At 40.2% G+C, this 20,000-nt stretch overlaps 2 protein-coding genes across 3 annotated transcripts in view; both read right to left on the bottom strand.

The window, feature by feature from the left end:
* The window catches only part of ndnl2 (necdin-like 2), a 17,502-nt gene extending 8,088 nt beyond the window's left edge, over nt 1-9,414 (bottom strand). The window contains exons 1-10 of one of the 2 annotated variants that reach the window (XR_007139234.1): nt 9,241-9,414; nt 8,104-8,214; nt 5,542-5,605; nt 5,140-5,219; nt 4,965-5,059; nt 4,797-4,876; nt 4,223-4,265; nt 3,693-3,755; nt 2,271-2,385; nt 2,003-2,137 (exon numbers count right to left, since the gene is read on the bottom strand). Coding sequence is in view for 1 of the 2 variants with exons in the window: in XM_027138071.2 (XP_026993872.1) it covers nt 2,063-2,137; nt 2,271-2,385; nt 3,693-3,755; nt 4,223-4,265; nt 4,797-4,876; nt 4,965-5,059; nt 5,140-5,219; nt 5,542-5,605; nt 8,104-8,214; nt 9,241-9,276 (762 nt within the window). In the remaining variant the exon portion in view is untranslated. Of the gene's footprint in view, nt 1-1,920; nt 2,138-2,270; nt 2,386-3,692; nt 3,756-4,222; nt 4,266-4,796; nt 4,877-4,964; nt 5,060-5,139; nt 5,220-5,541; nt 5,606-8,103; nt 8,215-9,240 lie in introns of those variants that run through there. The other variant, XM_027138071.2, reaches the window with a different exon arrangement.
* A 1,538-nt stretch (nt 9,415-10,952) lies between these two features.
* Nucleotides 10,953-11,993, bottom strand: LOC113637430 (DNA-binding protein inhibitor ID-1-like). Its single transcript, XM_027138064.2, has 2 exons — nt 11,556-11,993; nt 10,953-11,349 (listed from the first exon to the last, which is right to left on the bottom strand). Exons 1-2 carry the CDS (start codon nt 11,892-11,894, stop codon nt 11,314-11,316), a joined length of 375 nt encoding a protein of 124 aa, XP_026993865.1. The 5' UTR covers nt 11,895-11,993; the 3' UTR covers nt 10,953-11,313.
* Between the last annotated feature and the right edge of the window lie 8,007 nt (nt 11,994-20,000).

Genomic DNA, 20,000 nt, shown 5'->3' with positions numbered 1-20,000 from the left:
CACACACACACACACACACACACACACACACACACACACACACACACACACACACACACACACACTCCTGACACTCTTCTGTCACTCACACACAACACTCCTGACACTCTTCTGTCACACACACACAACACTCCTGACACTCTTCTGTCACACACACACACACACACACACACACACACACACACACACACACACACACACACACACACACACAACACTCCTGACACTCTTAAACACATTCAAACACATACACAAGACATAAGGCTGTAATAAACTGTAGTCTTCTTGTAATAACTCCAAAACACAAGGCTCAACATTAGCAAAACTTTCAGTCGGTGTGATTCAAATCTTCAATTGTTAAAAGATCTATACAAATAAAACTTTATTGAAAGGTTTCTTATAAGAAAGACTATTATTATTATTATTATTATTATTATTATTAATATACCCTTATAGCAGTTACACCTTAAAAGTAATGGTACAAAATATAATTATATCTAAAACAACTTTTAAACAGAAGAGAATGTGTTGACGTTCCATCCCAGTTCCTTTGAGAACATTCCTGAGTAAATGAAGAGAAACTGCATCTCCTCTGCACTGAGGAACTGAGGAACATCAGTCATCTCGCTGGAGTTTACTCAGGATTTATTCTGATTTTATTGGCGTTACTGGTGAAGATGAAAGAATCTGAATGACTCACTTTAAAACTCTAAACCTCTCTGAGATAACAGTCTAAACTCGAACATAATAACAGGCTTTTACTCCAAACTTCACTCAGCTTCACTAAAGTTCACACTCTTCTGTTTTGGTCACAGGCTTTACAATGGTTTTGATCATTTTCCCCTTTCATTAAGGAGTCATAACAGACATGAGCTTAAACCTTTACAAGTATAACAGGTAAAAGATCCGGACAAATCAGATAAATTAAGAAAAAAATAAAAGCCAGGATACAGAATGTGTGCAAATCTAAATCCAGACATGATGAACAGGTCGTTCTCTGTAAACTCCATCAGGCAGCTTTGAGACATCAATCTTTAACTTATTTCACTCTGGAATTTAAAGCATTTCTGAAGCTCTGCTGCTCTCATCATTTGTCCTAAAATGCCACAAAACCAGCAGAAATACACAAAGTTCAGGCAGCTGAGATGTTCAAAGAAAAATTAAATATGGTGTTGATTCCTCAGGACCTTCAGGTAAAGCCGAGTAGATCCGAGGGAAATGTGAACGCTGGAGCCATCACTTCAGCTCTGGCTGAGAATTTTATATAAAAAAAAGACAGCGGTGTCCAAACTAACCCACAAAGGGCCGATGTGGGTGCAGGTTCTCATGCCAACCAAGCAGAAGCCACACCAGAGTCTAATAAACGCCAAGAACAGCTGATTAAACAGGTGGAACAGGTGTGACTTCTGCTTGGTTGGGATGAGAACCTGCACCCACACCCACACCCACACCCACCCTTTGTGGATTAGATTGGACACCGCTGCAGTAAGACAATATTGAGTCAGAGGAAACTGAGAACCCAGTCCAGATCCAGATCCTAATAATGTACACACCGAAATGCTCCCAAGCCCTTCAAGCCCCCCCCCCCCCCTCCCCTGCCAATCTCTGTCATACAACCGTAAAGCTGATTGGCTTTTACTAGTGATGACATATTAACACACTGCAGAGGCAGCCTGAGGAACAGGGAGGAGAACCAGTTCAGGTGCTGAAGAACCCTCAATTATCTCATTAACCTTTAAAGAACTGCTTCCAGATGCCTGGAGCACACACACGCACGCACGCACACACACACACAACAGCAGGGATGTTTAAGGATAAAATAATGAGAATAATAATATAAACATTTTTATTTCTAATAAACTCGTCTTTTCCTCGTCTGTATTAAATAAACACTGTGATGAACTCAGCACTGAGACAATAAAGAGTAGAAACTTTATTTTACCTCAAAATAAAAAATACACAAAAAAGAAACAGTCTTTTTAACTCTATTACACACACAGACACACACACACACACACACACACACACACACACACAGACACACACACACACTCCTGATGTGTTATCTCAGGTTATTCTCTGCACTCGTTGCCTCTCTGTACTGGAGGGTCCATGATTGAGGTTCTTGATCGTGTAGCTGTGTGTAAAACAAACAAACACAAAATACATTACACACTGATGTGTAACAGTTTTTACCTCCTCAGGTTCTCTGTGCTCCTTTTTTATTTATATTGTAAATAATAATAAAACTGACCGACTCTGAGACTCACCTCTGCAATAAACTGGAGCATTTTCAGTTTGGACACCTCACTCACGGCCCTCTGTCCCCAATGAAACTCATACTCCAGAGGTTCAGTGTGAGGAATACGAACATACTCCAGATACCTACACACACACACACACACACACACACACACACACACACACACACACACACACACACACACACACACACACAGGACAACTGTTAAAGCATGATCTAAAATCAGACAGAAACATGAGAATTGTGGACTGATTGGTGTTCATGTGGTCATTAATTCTGTCTAACAGCAGCTCTGACCGTAGATCAGGTTTATATTAACGTACAGACTCTGATCGACTATATTCTATAACAGGCTGAGATTTTTCTCTTATAAACTTGAGAATAAAGCGAGAGAATAAAGAGAGACTGCTGAGGACGAGTGTATAGAGCTGACTGAACACAACACAAGAAGTCACCTACAGAAGAATCAGTGTAACTGTAAATAGATAAAAACTGTGATGTTTATTACTAAATAAACTATAACTGGTACATTGCTGTGGAATAAGACTCTAATGGCAGTTAACCGATAACAGTAACTCCGCCCCCGCATTGTAAGGCAGTGCTGTGAATGGTTAGGTATAAATGAGAGGTCTACATAAAGGTGTATGGAGTCATGCTGTGGCTCTGGTTCTGACTCTGTAGAACTGGGCCTGGTCACAGCTCCATGTGTTGTTGTACGGTGTGATATAAACCAGATGTCCATGGTCTGAGGGACACCAGCTCTGAACACACCACTGCTTGGGCTTGAACCCACAACGTTCGGGCTTCATCACTGACCCTGTGCTAACACACCGCACTAACACACTGCGCTAACACACAGCTCATTCACACGTCTGACAGAGGAGGACAGTGCAGTGGAGGAGGAGTGAGATGTCAGGGTCAGTTTGTACACTGTGAGTTTAAAGTTACTGATCAGAGATTAAAACTGTTCACATTCACATAAATTAATCCACTGTTATTTACATTAATGTCACTCTTAACCCTGAGGGTTAAGGCCCAGGTTACTGCTCAGGTCATGTGGAATGACTACATCACTGAGCAGTCAGGAAACACCATTAACATCTCAATCCTCTGACACTCACACACACTCACACTCACACACACACACACACACACACACACACACACACACACACACACACACACACACACACACACACAAACTGTATGAGGTGTTAATAGATCAGAACCGGATCAGTCACACCTGGTGTACAGTTACGGATGTTTACACGACTCTTGATGAATAAATATTCTCTCAAATTAAAACCAATGGTTTATAAACATTTATTATAAATTTATATCACTTTTATAATCCTAAAACTAGATGACTATAAAACTATAAATGGATTTTGGTGATTAGTTTTCCTTCAGTTCCACGCAGTTCACTTACTTTTGTCGCACAAATTCATCAGTGATGAGCTTCTTCACATCTCCAAACTCTTCATGTTTCTCTCTGTATTTATTTTAATACACAAACAGTAAATTACACACACACACACACACACACACACACACAATATATAAGTATCTACACTTAGACACACTTCTATTATCTTAATCACAAAAAGCCAACCTATTTTCAGTTTATACAGTCTGTACTACAATAAACGTGTGTGTGTGTGTGTGTGTGTGTGTGTGTGTGTGTGTATGTGTGTGTGTGTGTGTGTGTTCATGTCGGTTTAATGACACTTGGTTCTATTACAATGTTTTATTACATTTCATTCTCGACTTGTGATTAAATAAAATATTTAATACTCAGATTTTCACATTGTGAGATGACTGAACAAAAATTTTATAAAGTTTAAGTAAATAAAACACAAGGCTGTGTGACTATATTCTCACACACACTCACACACACTCACACAGATACTCACACATGCTCTCACACAGAAACGTAGTCACACACTCTTATGCACTCACCCAGCATCCACTCTGAGTTTCTTCAGCGTGTTCCACACTAGAGCTACACAAAACAATTACATTTATAAAGTTTCCTTCATCACTTATTAACAGTGTACTAGTGCAATGGGGCAATTGTGTAACAGTGTATTGGTGTAAATGTAATGGTGTAACAGTGTAACAAGTAAGTGTAAAGTTGTAAGGTGTAAGTGTAAGAGTGTAATGGTGTAAGTGTAAGAGTGTAATGGTGTAAGTGTAAGAGTGTAATGGTGTAAGTGTAAGAGTGTAATGGTGATGTATCTGAGAGGTCTCGTGATGTATACATGGTGTCTGGTGTAGAAACCTAATATAAATCATTCACACAGATGGTCAGAGCAACAGATGACAACACTGGTACATCTGAGTGTTAGATTGATGCCTAGAAACGTAACGTATTAAATAAAAGATGTTTTACACACTCACTCTTTCTCTCTCTCACACACACACACACACACACACACACACACACACACACACACACACACACACACACACACACACAGAAATGTGTTTAAATCTAAGAGAAAACACTGAAAGTGTATAAACAGTAACTTACTCTCTTTAACGCTTCCTCCCTTCATAAAAATAACACTGAGGATCACAAACAGAAGTCCAGTCTTTGGGTTTCCGGGACACCTGATGTCACATTAGATCAGATCAGATCAGATCAGACCCGAGTTGTTCAGAGAGCAACACTGAGCATGATGATGTCACTGATACTCACATGCCGTTCATTTCTTCACGTGACTGCTCCAGTCTGTTAGTCAAGATGTAAATGTGATTCTTGGAGTCTATCTCCACCAGCTTTAGCCCAAACACCTGCAGCAGAACATAAGAACATCAAAACATCTGAATATCAAATGTGTGAAGCTTCTCCAGACCCAGAGTGAGTTCTTCACCTGCTCGAACGTTCGGTCTGCTCGCTTCATGATGTCCTGGTACAGAACCCGGTACTCCTTTATCACATGTTTAACAATGTCTGAGTGAGAGAGAGAGAGAGAGAGAGAGAGAGAGAGAGAGAGAGAGAGAGAGAGAGTTAAAAAACAGTTAAAAATGATAAAGAAAAAGGAATGGAGGAAAAAGAAGTAAAACATACTGAATGTTCTATACACAACTGCCCATAAACCAAACACAACGCAGCAGCAAATGAATACCAGGAAGTATTTTTTTTTAGACAGAATACATTTTAATATATTTAGAATATAATTTATAAATAAAACATGAGCACAGAAAGTCGAGTTCTGTAAGTAAATGTGTGATTGATCTGAACTCGCTGATGGAGCTGGAGCTCAGATACTAACCTGCTCTACGGACCGGAATTTTCTTCTGGTCTTTAATCAGAATAAACTGCACAACTTCAGCAGCCTACAAATAAAAACATGACAAAATCAGAAAAGCAACGCTTTCTGCTCAAAAAGTGTAAACTCCTCTGTTCTGAAGATAACACAGCTCACACAGCTCACACTTTAATATTCCGATTTTATTCAGATCAAAAGTACGCAGACTTTCAGCTTGTCCAGTGTGTGAGCTGCAGGATGTTTAGTAATTCTTCCTCCATCATTAGCGTTAATTTTACTTGTGATAAGTGTGTGTTAGTTAGCTCTCTGATGGAGAAGATCTCAGCTTTAGAGGTGCACATACAGACACTAGAGAGGGGTAGTGATAGTAGTGTAGTTTCTGTAGGGAAAATCTGGATGCCTTAGGTGGAGATAGTAACCCTCCAACTCCAACCATCCATGATTGTATAGCCATCTGACACCACAGACCTTGATCAGGTGTAGTGGAAATTTTAAATATCATGAGTGTTTTTATATAATTGTTTATGTGCTTTTACAGTAAATTGTGTGTCAACGTGTTTATGTGAGATGGTGTTATTACTGTGTGTGTTTGTGTCTGTGTGTATATGTATGTGTTTGTGTGCATGTGTTTGTGTGTATGTATGTGTGGGTGTGTATGTGTGTGTGTGCTTGTATGTATGTGTGTGTGTATGTGTGTATGTATGCATGTGTGTGTATGTATGTTTGTGGGTGTGTGTGAGTATGTATGTATGTGTGTGTATATGTGTGTGTGTCAAGTCAAGAAGTCAAGTCACCTTTATTGTCACATCACTACAGTCACATCACTACAGCACATGTTCCATGGTGAGTGAAATTCTTGAGAGTGAGCTCCAGACATTGCAGAACCATTTACATACAGGTGAAATGTGCAAATGTGGAAAAGATGCAATGTGCTCATACATAGTCAGTACACACAGTGTAGTACTAGACATGTTTACAATGCACTACACAGTATATACAGTATGTACTTATATATATATATATATATATATACATATACATACGTATATATATATATATATATATATATATATATATATATATGTATATATATATATAAGTATAAATATAAATATTATATATATGTAATATATATATATATATATGTAACATGTTAAGGTGCAACAAACTCTACAGATACAGAAATGTCCTGTGATACAGATAGCTTATTGTCAGATAGATTATTATATTAAATTAAATGCAGTGTGTGTGTGTAGTCCAGTGTGTATAAATGCAGTATGAAGGCAGTGTGTGTGTAGTCCAGTGTGTATAAATGCAGTATGAAGGCAGTGTGTGTGTAGTCCAGTGTGTATAAATGCAGTATGAAGGCAGTGTGTGTGTAGTCCAGTGTGTATAAATGCAGTATGATTACAGTGTGTGTGTGTAGTCCAGTGTTGAACAGTTCAGATTGGAGTGCAGTGTGTAGCATACAATGTTGTGGAAGTATGCTGTAGACCAGGCATCACCAAATGGCGGACCGGGTCCAGATGTGGACCCATTGACGGGTCTGCCCGGACCCTTTAAAATTCTAATATTATTGTATTAAGCATCTCCTTATTATAATCTAATATTATAAGATTATAAGCTCTTTGATATTAATAAAAAGATAACTCTTTCGTTCATGCGCAGTTAATCTAGTTAGTACAGTTAATCTAGTTATTATAGTTAATCTAGTTAGTACAGTTAATCTAGTTATTACAACAGGAGCGTCATCAAAAGCCAAGCCAAAAACAGATTGTTTCTGTTCCATACTCCAGAGCAGAAGGTGGCAGTAATGCACCTAATTATGCTGACAGGACAATTAAGATCCAACCTGCTGGCAGGACAGTTACATGTCCATGTCTCTCAGTAGGAACAGAAGATGGAAAGGGAGTAAGGAGAGGTGGAAAGGAGAGAGGGAAAAGGGAGCTGCTCAAAGCTCTGCACTTTTCTGTTATTCAGTAAATTCTGCCCTGTTCTATTTTACCTGAAATGTCCTTTAGCCTAAAGTTCCTGTGTTATTAATGTAGTTAATGTTTAAAAAAGCGGCAGCTCAAAAGTCGTCTGTTTCATTTTGTTCTTAAAGATTAAAAGCACTTTTATTTTATTCAGAAGATTCTGAATGTTTGACATGAAATCTAGGCCCTAAGTTCAGGCTGCACAAAGCTGTGTTTGTACTTTATTTATTTTATTCAGAAGAAATTCAGTGTCTGTTGTCTGTTACTTGACACGTAGTAAAGACGACTACAGGATTGTTTTACATCCAAGTGCCAGACAAGTTCAGCCTGAAAACACGGAATTTAACACTAAATTATATAGAAATGTGTGTTATTGAGTTTATTAACATGAGGTGCACTGTTTTATGTGACAATATAAGATTCGGACCTTTTGCTGGGAGGAAATTTTAGTAACTGGAGCTCTTGGAATTTTAAATGAATACCCCTGGTGTAGGCTGTGTATTAGTCTGATAGCCTGAGGGAAAAAGCTATCCCTCAGTCTACTGGTGTGTGTGTGTGTGTGTGTGTGTGTGTGTGTGTGTGTGTTTACCTTGCGGTCCACCTGTACAGGTGTGAAGTTCTCTCTGGCTTTCTGTACCTGAGACACACTGGGCTGAGTTAATGAACCTTCATCATCCTCATCTAACCCCACCTGAGACCTCTGTACACACACACACACACACACACACACACACACATTAACATCCTTTTATTTATTTTCCTAAAACAACCTGTCAAACACACAGAGCTGTACCACAGTCCTGATTTCACAAAACCGATGAAGAAATTGTGAGTAAAACTGAACAGCGGTTTAAAATAAAATGTCTGAAATTCAGTTTAAAAGATAAAAGCCTGACAGAGTGCTAATGCTAACAGAAGCACCGACAGTGTGCTAATGCTAACAGAAACACCGACAGTGTGCTAATGCTAACAGAAACACCGACAGTGTGCTAATGCTAACAGAAACACCGACAGTGTGCTAATGCTAACAGAAACACCGACAGTGTGCTAATGCTAACAGAAACACCGACAGTGTGCTAATGCTAACTGAAACACCGACAGTGTGCTAATGCTAACTGAAGCACCGACAGTGTGCTAATGCTAACTGAAACACCGACAATGTGCTAAAGCTAACTGAAACACCGACAATGTGCTAAAGCTAACTGAAACACTGACATTGTGCTAATGCTAACTGAAACACCGACAGTGTGCTAATGTTAACAAAAACACCGATAGTGTGCTAATGCTATCAGAAACACCGACAGTGTGCTAATGCTAACAAACACCGACAGTGTGCTAATGCTAACTGAAACACCGACAGTGTGCTAATGCTAACTGAAACACCGACAGTGTGCTAATGCTAACAAACACCGACAGTGTGCTAATGCTAACTGAAGCACCGACAGTGTGCTAATGCTAACTGAAGCACCGACAGTGTGCTAATGCTAACTGAAGCACCGACAGTGTGCTAATGCTAACAAACACCGACAGTGTGCTAATGCTAACTGAAGCACCGACAGTGTGCTAATGCTAACTGAAGCACCGACAGTGTGCTAATGCTAACTGAAGCACCGACAGTGTGCTAATGCTAACTGAAGCACCGACAGTGTGCTAATGCTAACAAACACCGACAGTGTGCTAATGCTAACAAACACCGAACGTGCATTATGTGTAAAACAGTTTTTACCCTGTTTTGAGACGAGACTCTTTTACTCTGTGACATTTCCAGATACAAACAAAGCGGTTTAAGTTTTAAATCATTTGCACATTTATTACAATATTATAAAAAACTACTTGGCAAAACGAACCACAGCCTCCCGCCTTATTCTATTTCCACCCGTATTCCACAAAACCCCGCCCCCTGAGCTAGGATTGGCTAAGCGGTCCTATGACTAACACTACGTACGAGTTTATTTACGGTTTAGAACAAAATCCTAAACATATTGACCCATATATTTACAAAACAATTAACCGTTAATGAAGCCACTTAAACCATAATGAATTAATTTAATGAAATAATAATAATAATAATAATAATAATAATAATAATAATAATAATAATGCTCTCCACACACACACACACACACACACACACACACACACACACACACACACACACACACACACACACACACATAGCGCATTTTTTGTTCCATTTGACAATGTTAACGAAATTCTGTTTTTATATTTAAAATGAATAAAAAATGTTACTGATTTCTGATTCGATCCACAATATGTGTATATGTGCGTGTTTGTGCATGTGTGTTAATGTGTGTCTGTGCGTATGTATGTGTATATATGTGTATGTGTGTATATATGTGTATGTGTGTGTGTGTGTATGTGTGTGTATATATGTGTATGTGTGTGTGTGTGTATGTGTATGTGTAAATAACACAAAACAAAGTTTAAGATCCGTTCAGAAGAGTCGGTCCAGTAAAGTGAATTGCTCTCGTAGCCACACGGTGGCGCTGTATCTCTTTTTTTGTAGACTAAGCGAACAACAAATTCAAATAGTTTAGTTTACTAAACTAGTAAACAGTTAGTTTAGTTAGTTTAGATTTAGTTTACAGTTTAGATTTCATATCATTTAGAATCAGAAATAGATTGAAAATAATTTGAAAATATTTTTTTCATAAATTTAACTTGTGAAAATCTTCTTAATTTGTTAAATTGTATGTATATCCCTCAAGCAAGCTGTTTCTCCTCCAGTGTGTGTGTGTGTGTGTGTGTGTGTGTGTGTGTGTGTGTGTGTGTGTGTGTGTGTGTGTGTGTGCGTGTGTGTGTGCCAGGGGCAGGGGAGGGCAGCAGGGCTCAGACTGAGTGGCGCCGTTGTGCACCTGGGGAAGTTCAGGTTTGAAAGCTCCACATTCCCGACACACAGCTGATTGAAACAGTAACAAACAGACTAAATCCTGCTGCAGATGGACTGGGAGTGCAGCCAAGCACAAAACACACACACACACACACACACACACACACACACACACACACACACACACACACACACACACACACACACACACACACACACACACAGCACTGTGACTCTTTACCCTGAATTTCGTCATTTAATTCTGATGTTCTTTAAATGAACAAGACTGTGTGTGTGTGTGTGTGTGTGTGTGTGTGTGTGTGTGTGTGTGTGTGTGTGTGCGCGCGCGGAGAATTAATTTATACTAAACTGAACATGGAGCCAGATTTTTATGAAACCCCTGAGACTGTTAACTGTGCAGGAAAGAAATAAAGCAGTAATTTAGACACAAACATGTAACACACAGTAAATAAACATGAGGTGTGTGTGTGTGTGTGTCTGTGTGTGTGTGTGTGTGTGTGTGTGTTAATGAACACATTTTCCCCTGAAACACAGTAAAAGTTTAAAGGAACGACACAGAAACATTGTTTAGTTCCACAAAATACTATTTGTATTAATAGCGTTTCCATAACACATGGTAATAAACATCAGGTCATTGTAATATACAATACAGACTGGACTCAGAAATCTGAGAAATGCTTCTTTTTTGCTTTTAAACAAAATATAAATCTTTTCTGAGTTTTTATAGAAAAATAATTACAAACAGGAATGTTTAAGGCACGGCGAAGTGACGCAGTGTGTCATGAACACAGACAAGACACCGTGCTGGACTGCATGGACCTCTCTCTCACACACACACACACACACACACACACACACACACACACACACACACACACACACGGTTCTGGACGTTTTCCGGTCAGCAGTGTTGATGGTTCATGGGTTTCAGCGGCACAGGATTCTGTCGTCTGAGCAACCGTTCTGGAGAGAAATACAGAGGAACCCAATAAGAACCTAATGTTCTAAACACACTTTACATTTATGTATTTATTTATTTATTTTTATTTCTTTTCTGTTTCTACACTTCTGTAAAGCTACTTTGAGACAAAGTAAAATATGAAGCCCGTTTGTGAAGCACGTTTAGATGAGAACTATAATGAAGTGAGTTGTGTTGAATGTGATGGTACCTCCATGGAGATGCTGCTGATGTCGTTGTTGAGGGTGGTGAGTGGTGTCCTTGTCACCGCAGTGCCCTGGTCCAGCTCTACCTGCAGATCCCAGATGTAGTCAATAACATGCTGCAGGATCTCCACCTTGCTGGCCTTCTTGTTGGTGGGCAGCGTGGGCACAAGTTCCTTCAGCTTACTGTAGCAGCTGTTCATGTCCTGCAGGAAGACGCTCATGTGTTCGTCCAGCAGCGGCAGTTTGCACTTGGAGATGGAGAGACTCTGTTCAGACAGGCAGCGCACCACATCCTCTCCACCCATCTTACACTTCAATGTGCAGGTAGATCCAACAACCTTCATCCTGAATCTCCAACACTGAAGGAACCTCTCTTTTACTGAATAAACACAGAGCGGTGATATAGAAAAAAACAGATTCCTCCACAGAGTGACAGCAAGAGTCTCATGGCTGCTTTTATATCTGCGTGGAGATGGGGGCGTGGCCTGGGTGGGAGATGGGGCGTGGCTTCTGACAACATTGGAAGCTGCGGTCCAATAAATGTTTGTGTGTGTGCGTGTGTGTGTGTGTTAAATAGGATTTTACTTTTTTTTTATCTAACATTAGTTTTTCTATATGAAGTTTCGATAAGCAATTAAGTTCATTTTAAAAGTGTTTTAAACTATGTTTTCACTGTGAAGTGTATTTTATTATATATGCATAGTGATTATTTACATACATTAATTATTTAAATACATGTCGAAATATCAGAGAATATTTCATGATCTTTATGGACTGTAACAATGTAAAAACAATGTTAAAATGTGTGTGTGTGTGTGTGTGTGTGTGTGTGTGTGTGTGTGTGTGTGTGTGTGTGTGAGAGAGAGAGAGAGAGAGAGAGAGAGAGAGAGAGAGAGAGAGAGAGAGAGAGCAGACTGGCTGGCGCCGGGTCCGTGACGTCATCCATTCACACACACACACACACACACACACACACACACACACACACACACACACACACACACACACACACACACACACACACGCCTCCCTTTTCTCATCTGATGCCTGTCAGCCTGGCGCCGCGCAGGCGGTTTCCATGGACACGACAAACAACTGCGCTTTCCTCTCTTACACACACACACACACACACACACACACACACACACACACACACACACACACACACACACACACACACACCTGCAGCGACACCATCTTGTCTGCGTTCAGTCTGTTAAAGGGGCAGCAGGCTTTACATTCCTTCACTCATTCCTCTACATGTAGCTACATGTGATTATTATTATTATTATTATTATTATTATTATTATTATTATTATTATTATTATTATTATTATTATTATTATTATTAATATTTGATAGTGATAATTATTTAACATGATCTCAGGTGTATAAAATCATTTTATGAAATCATGTAACAATGTATAAAAATATAATAATAGAGCAGGATTTTGTATGTAATATCGTCTCAATTTGTTCCACTTTATTATTCATTCCAAAAAAATATATAATTTTATTCAAAACTTTATGCATTAACACACAATTATTACACATGAGCGGCTCCTTGGTCTGATATCACATGCAATAAAACAGAGAAATACAAAACCTGATAAAATACATAATACAGTACTGTAAAGATAAACAAGCAAACAAACAACAATAATATCTGGTCAGGGTACCAGTGTATGTGGGAGAGAGAGAGAGAGAGAGAGAGAGAGAGAGAGAGAGAGAGAGAGAGAGAGAGAGAGAGAGACAGACAGACAGACAGACAGAAAGAGAGAGAGAAGTTAGAGAGACAGAGTTAGAGAGAGAGAGAGAGAGAGAGAGAGGTAGGGGCTCTGTTCTGAAACAATAGCTCTGCAGTGTCCAGCTTGTGGGAGAGAATCTCGAGTGGAGCCACTGAGTCTGGAGCTGCTGAGGGCCTTTTGTTCTGCTCCAGGGTCCATCAGTGCTTCATACTGACACCGACAATAACTCCACACAGCTGGCCTCTTTCATCTACTTTACAGCACATCAAGCCCAGAGAGGGGACGAGGACGAGGACGAGGGGACACGGTGTTGAAAAAGAAAGGTGAAGCATGTTTTAGCTGTACTGAACACTGGTGAGGAGGACAATGTCCCACTGTACTGAACACTGGTGAGGAGGACAATGTCCCACTGTACTGAACACTGGTGAGGAGGACAATGTCCCACTGTACTGAACACTGGTGAGGACGAGAATGTCCCACTGTACTGAACACTGGTGAGGACGAGAATGTCCCACTGTACTGAACACCGGTGAGGACGAGAATGTCCCACTGAACTGAACACTGGTGAGGACGAGAATGTCCCACTGTACTGAACACTGGTGAGGAGGAGAATGTCCCACTGTACTGAACAATGGTGAGGACGAGAATGTCCCACTGTACTGAACACTGGTGAGGACGAGAATGTCCCACTGTACTGAACACTGGTGAGGACGAGAATGTCCCACTGAACTGAACACTGGTGAGGACGAGAATGTCCCACTGTACTGAACACTGTCACTAATCTTCACACCGCTGACACAGCAGCTAATAACCATCTACTTTATTACTTATTACTTGATCATGTTTGAGATCTGACATCACACGGAATTAAGTCCATGTGCAAAAGTCTTAGGCTGAAATGTTGTGAAATATTTCAACATTCAACATTCAATAATGTGCTAATAAATGAAACTAATAAATAATAAACTAAAAAAATCAGTGTTTGGTGTTAAAACATTTTGTTTTTGTGGTGTCAGGTGCACTTAATGTCACTGTGGAGTGTAAAATAAGTCGTCTAATGCACTTGCTTTCTCTCTCAGTGTTTCTGGAAGGTTCCTCAGGAGTTCCACATCACTGTATGTTTCCTCTGTCCAGCATTCTCTCACACCTTCTCACAGCCTCGCTGCACTTTCCTTCTGTTCCTGCTCTCACACACTTTCCTTTTTCATGTTATCAGGGTGAGAAGAGGAAGTGTGGAGCTGGGCGTGGGCTCGGGAGCTGGGAGAAGAAGATAAGGCCCCAGAACATTCCACACGTGTTTCAGCACCGAGTTCTGTTCCTGTTTAACGCAGCACAAATCAGACGTCTGGCTGCTGCTTAAACCCTCTGAACCCTCTTTATTCAATTTATTAGAGTTCATTAGTCATTTTTCTTTATTAATGTTTATTGATTTGAATTAATGTTAATTAGTGTTTAGTGTTTATTATTGAACTTTGCTGTCAGTTTTATTTGGAGAAGGAGGAAGTACCTGAGCGTGACAGGGAGATTCCTGACTCCCACCCTGCTGTGCTGGTAAACAACACCTGGGAGCAGGTGTGTGTGTGTGTGTGTGTGTGTGTGTGTGTGTGTGTGTGTGTGTGTGTGTGTGTGTGTGTGTGTGTGTGTGTGTGAAGCCTAGCCCTGAAAGAGGGAGGGGAGGTGACAGGTGGAGAACTGGAACGTGGGAACCAGCCTCTGCAGCTCACTGGTGTGATTTATTAACCAGAGTTAAACACACTTTCATCTGATTTCTGCTTTCACTTCAGTCTAATCCAATAATACACTCATTTACTGGAGTGTTTATCTACACTTACACATATTTATATGTCTCAAACTTTCTCTTTTTTATCCACGTTTTCTGCGATTTATTTCTGAATTCCTTGTTTCTTACAGTGTGATCGTCACAACTGAGGAACAATGGTGAAAAAGTGAATGCTGACAAGGATGAAAGAGGAGTAACAATAGTGTAGTGTAGTGCTGAGAGCTGCAGACAGAATTAATGGTGTAGAATATTTATTGTATAAAACAGTAGAATCTAGAAACGTGTTTTTAAAAGAGTTTTTATTTTATGCATTTAATAAAAAAATAATAAAATCTGTATAAATTTCAGAAACAAAACCAAAAGTGCTGAAAATGTTCATTAACCATCTGTATGATATAAACACTCAGACAGTAGCAGGTCCTCATGGTGTGTGTGTGTGTGTGTGTGTGTGTGTGTGTGTGTGTGTGTGTGTGTGTGTGTGTGTGTGTGTGTGTGTGTGTGTGTGTGTGCAGCAGTGTTCAGTGTGGGAAATGCTTTGTGTGTGTTGGAGGTCAGGGTCAATAGGTCGAAAGAACGGAGAGAGAAAAGATGTATGTGATGATAACAGCTTTAATACAGAGAGGTGTGGATTAGCAGGATCTAATGAGACCTTCAATAATCACCACATAACATCACATAACACCACATAACACCACATAACACCACATCTCACATAACACCACATAACACCACATAACACCACATAACACCACATAACACCACATAACACCACATCTCACATAACACCACATAACACCACATAACACCACATAACACCACATGACTCACATCTAAAGAAGAGTTTCCCAAGAGACACATGAACTAGTTTAGCTGGGAGACGACACACTAATCCAACGTTTAAGGTATGTTTAAGGTAATATTTCATCATATAAAATAAAGATAAATGACCTCCATTTACTCGACACACTTTAGTGAACAGAAACCACATGAGCTCACACTCTCACACTCTCACTCTCACACTCTCACACTCTCACACTCTCACACTCACACTCTCACTCTCACACTCTCACACTCACACTCACACTCTCACTCTCACACTCACACTCTCACACTCTCACACTCACACTCTCACACTCTCACACTCTCACACTCTCACACTCTCACTCTCACACTCTCACACTCTCACACTCTCACTCTCACACTCTCACACTCTCACACTCTCACACTCTCACACTCTCACACTCTCACACTCTCACACTCTCACTCTCACACTCTCACACTCTCACACTCTCACTCTCACACTCTCACACTCTCACACTCTCACACTCTCACACTCTCACTCTCACACTCTCACACTCTCACACTCTCACACTCTCACTCTCACACTCACACTCTCACACTCTCACACTCTCACACTCTCACTCTCACACTCTCACACTCTCACACTCTCACTCTCACACTCACACACTCACACTCTCACACTCTCACACTCTCACACTCACACTCACACTCTCACACTCTCACACTCTCACACTCACACTCTCACTCTCACACTCTCACTCTCACACTCACACTCTCACACTCTCACACTCTCACTCTCACACTCTCACACTCACACTCTCACTCTCACACTCACACTCTCACACTCTCACACTCTCACACTCTCACACTCTCACACTCACACTCTCACTCTCACACTCACACTCTCACACTCACACTCTCACACTCACACTCTCACACTCTCACACTCTCACACTCACACTCTCACACTCTCACACTCTCACACTCTCACACTCTCACACTCTCTGAAACTGTTATTAACAAAAAATTGTCAGTTGATTGACAGGTGATGAGGAAATTCCTGCCGGTTCCTTCCTTCTGTGTGCAGGTGAAGAGTCGCTCAGTGGGTGAGAGTGACTTCTGTCCCCAGTCCAACTCCAGTCACACGCCGTCAGCTCGCTGGTCTGATGGACGGCTCACTGATGATACACCCTGTGTGACTGACCTTTGACCTTGTGGCCTTTCTATGGCACCTCACTGCTGCATGCATCGTTAGCGGCCTGAATGTAGGGAAGTCGTGTGGTGACAAATTAGAGAACAAACCGCTGGTGTTTAAGTGTATAAAGAATTTCTGCTGAACACAGACGACTTCTCCTCAGTGTGAAGCTTCATGCAGTTTGAATCCCACAGAGACGAGTCAGTGGGAAAACTACTGATTTCACTGACTTACTGACATGAGTGTGTAAAAGCCTGCACAGCATCACTAAATAAACTGCCCTCATTCATGTAAATAGATATCCTGTAGGAGGTTAAATTGCAGGTTAAACTGCACTGTGAGATGTCGGGTCGAAGCTAGCTACTTTACTAAAAGGGTTACAAGGAAGCTGGAACCCTAAAGAGAAATTTAATCCCTTTAAAGAACCCAGTTTTAAAGAACGTAGGCAAAATGTGAAGGGGTGGATGTGAAGGTTCTCTAAATTACACTGCCTGCAGATTTACTGTGAGACTCGTCTATAGTTTCATTATTCAGAGCGGCTTACATCCATTTTATTTTGTGGAGCTAAATGGTGGAGGGATCTCTGGAAAAATTGTCCGTAATGTATGATTGCGTGAGTGAATGAGTGTGTGTGTGTGTGCCCTGTGATGGGTTGGCACTCCGTCCAGGGTGTATCCTGCCTCGATGCCCGATGACGCCTGAGATAGGCACAGGCTCCCCGTGACCCGAGGTAGTTCGGATAAGCGGTAGAAGATGAGTGAGTGAGTGAGTAAATGGTGGAGGTTTGGTGGTCATAATCAAGGGCCCAAGGGGCAGCGGCTTGGCAGTGGTGGGATTTGACCACATGGCCTTCTGATCCGTGATCCATCGTCTTCTAAAAAAATTTCTGTCCAGCAAGTGAAAGGGATCAAAAAGTACCGTCAAAAGGTGAACCAGAAAAGGTTACAAGAAGTCAAGAAACCAGGACAGTTTTAAGGCTAAAGCATTAACATTAAAGATTAAACTCAAGTTCTTGTTCCTTAGGTGTGTTTTTCTGTTTGAAGCTAAAACCTGATAACTCTCCAGAGAACCTTGTAAACTAGTGGACTTTCCATTTAGCAGACTAAATTCTTTGGTTCTTCCAGCACAAGGAAGCTGGATCCCTTTATCTACTCCACAAAACTTTATGGAACCTGGAAACAACAGAGAGCTTCATCTCTCAGGGTTAAAGATTGAACTTCTTGCTTGGTTTTTTTGGTGGTTGCTCTGCGGATCTCTGTAGAACCCAGTAACAGAGTCTTTCCTTTTAGGAAGCTTTACTAGGATGCTAGAACCTGTAAACCTACAAAGAACCCTGGAACCAACGGAGATAAAGAAGATGTGGAAGTTCTTCTTTACTGTCCCTCTGTGGGAAGGTTCTTTGAAGTAATCCACATTAGCTCTTAAAGACCACAGACTCAGTTCTGTCCCTTGATTCTGTCTCTGTATCGGAATCTCACCACTCGCTCATGATCACTATGGCTCTACAGCACTGAGATGAAGGGCTGGAGAATGTGAAGGTCTCCTGAGAACACCCTGATTCCAGCACTTAATAGGGTCTAATTACCTCAGCCTCAGCTAGCGACACAGCACCACTGGTACTCAGGCATCCAATCAGACACTCCCATTTACCTGTGGGAGAATTTCAGTGCTGATCTGTTGGAGAAGCCAAAGATCCACAGCAAAAGAATGGGAAAGGGGGTGATGTGGGATGATATGGGGGGCGAAGTGTGTGTGGGGTGGGGGGTGGGGGGATGTGGGGTGATTGTTGTAGCTTGTAGCTAATCTAATAGCGCTGAAGCTCTTTTTTGGTGTGTTTAATGAACAGAGAGTTTTATTTGATGTGGGCAGAAAAAGGAAGAAAACCAAGTGCTTTATATTAGTCTGTATGATTATTTTATATTAGTCTGTAAGATTATATTATATTAGTCTGTAAGATTATATTATATTAGTCTGTATGATTATTTTATATTAGTCTGTAAGATTATTTTATATTAGTCTGTATGATTATTTTATATTAGTCTGTATGATTATTTTATATTAGTCTGTAAGATTATTTTATATTAGTCTGTATGATTATTTTATATTAGTCTGTATGATTATTTTATATTAGTCTGTATGATTATTTTATATTAGTCTGTAAGATTATATTATATTAGTCTGTAAGATTATATTATATTAGTCTGTAAGATTATTTTATATTAGTCTGTAAGATTATTTTATATTAGTCTGTATGATTATTTTATATTAGTCTGTATGATTATTTTATATTAGTCTGTAAGATTATTTTATATTAGTCTGTATGATGTGTGTGTTTTTATTTAGTTATCGAAGAAGAATGAAGTGTCAGTTTTTATCATTACTCTTCCCTTGGTGGAGGATTTTACCTGTACACATGTGACGTCCTGAAACCTGGACAAAAACACACAAACTATTTACAGCCCGAGTCAGCAAACAAGGAATCAAACTGTGTGTATGTTTGTGTTTGTGTTTGTGTTTGTGTATGTTTGTGTTTGTGTTTGTGTTTGTGTATGTGTTTGTGTTTGTGTGTGTGTGCGTGTGTGTGTGTGTATGTTTGTGTTTGTGTTTGTGTGTGTGTATGTGTTTGTGTATGTGTTTGTGTTTGTGTGTGTGTTTGTGTTTGTGTATGTTTGTGTTTGTGTTTGTGTGTGTGTGTGTGTGTATGTTTGTGTTTGTGTTTGTGTATGTTTGTGTTTGTGTATGTGTTTGTGTTTGTGTGTGTGTGTGCGTGTGTGTGTGTGTGTGTATGTTTGTGTTTGTGTTTGTGTGTGTGTATGTGTTTGTGTATGTGTTTGTGTTTGTTTGTGTGTGTGTATGTGTATGTGTATGTGTATGTGTTTGTGTATGTGTATGTGTATGTGTTTGTGTTTGTGTTTGTGTTTGTGTA

This window comes from Tachysurus fulvidraco, chromosome 23, assembly GCF_022655615.1.
Source record: "Tachysurus fulvidraco isolate hzauxx_2018 chromosome 23, HZAU_PFXX_2.0, whole genome shotgun sequence".
Classification (NCBI taxonomy): domain Eukaryota; kingdom Metazoa; phylum Chordata; class Actinopteri; order Siluriformes; family Bagridae; genus Tachysurus; species Tachysurus fulvidraco.
This window is presented reverse-complemented; position numbering and strand designations above follow the sequence as displayed.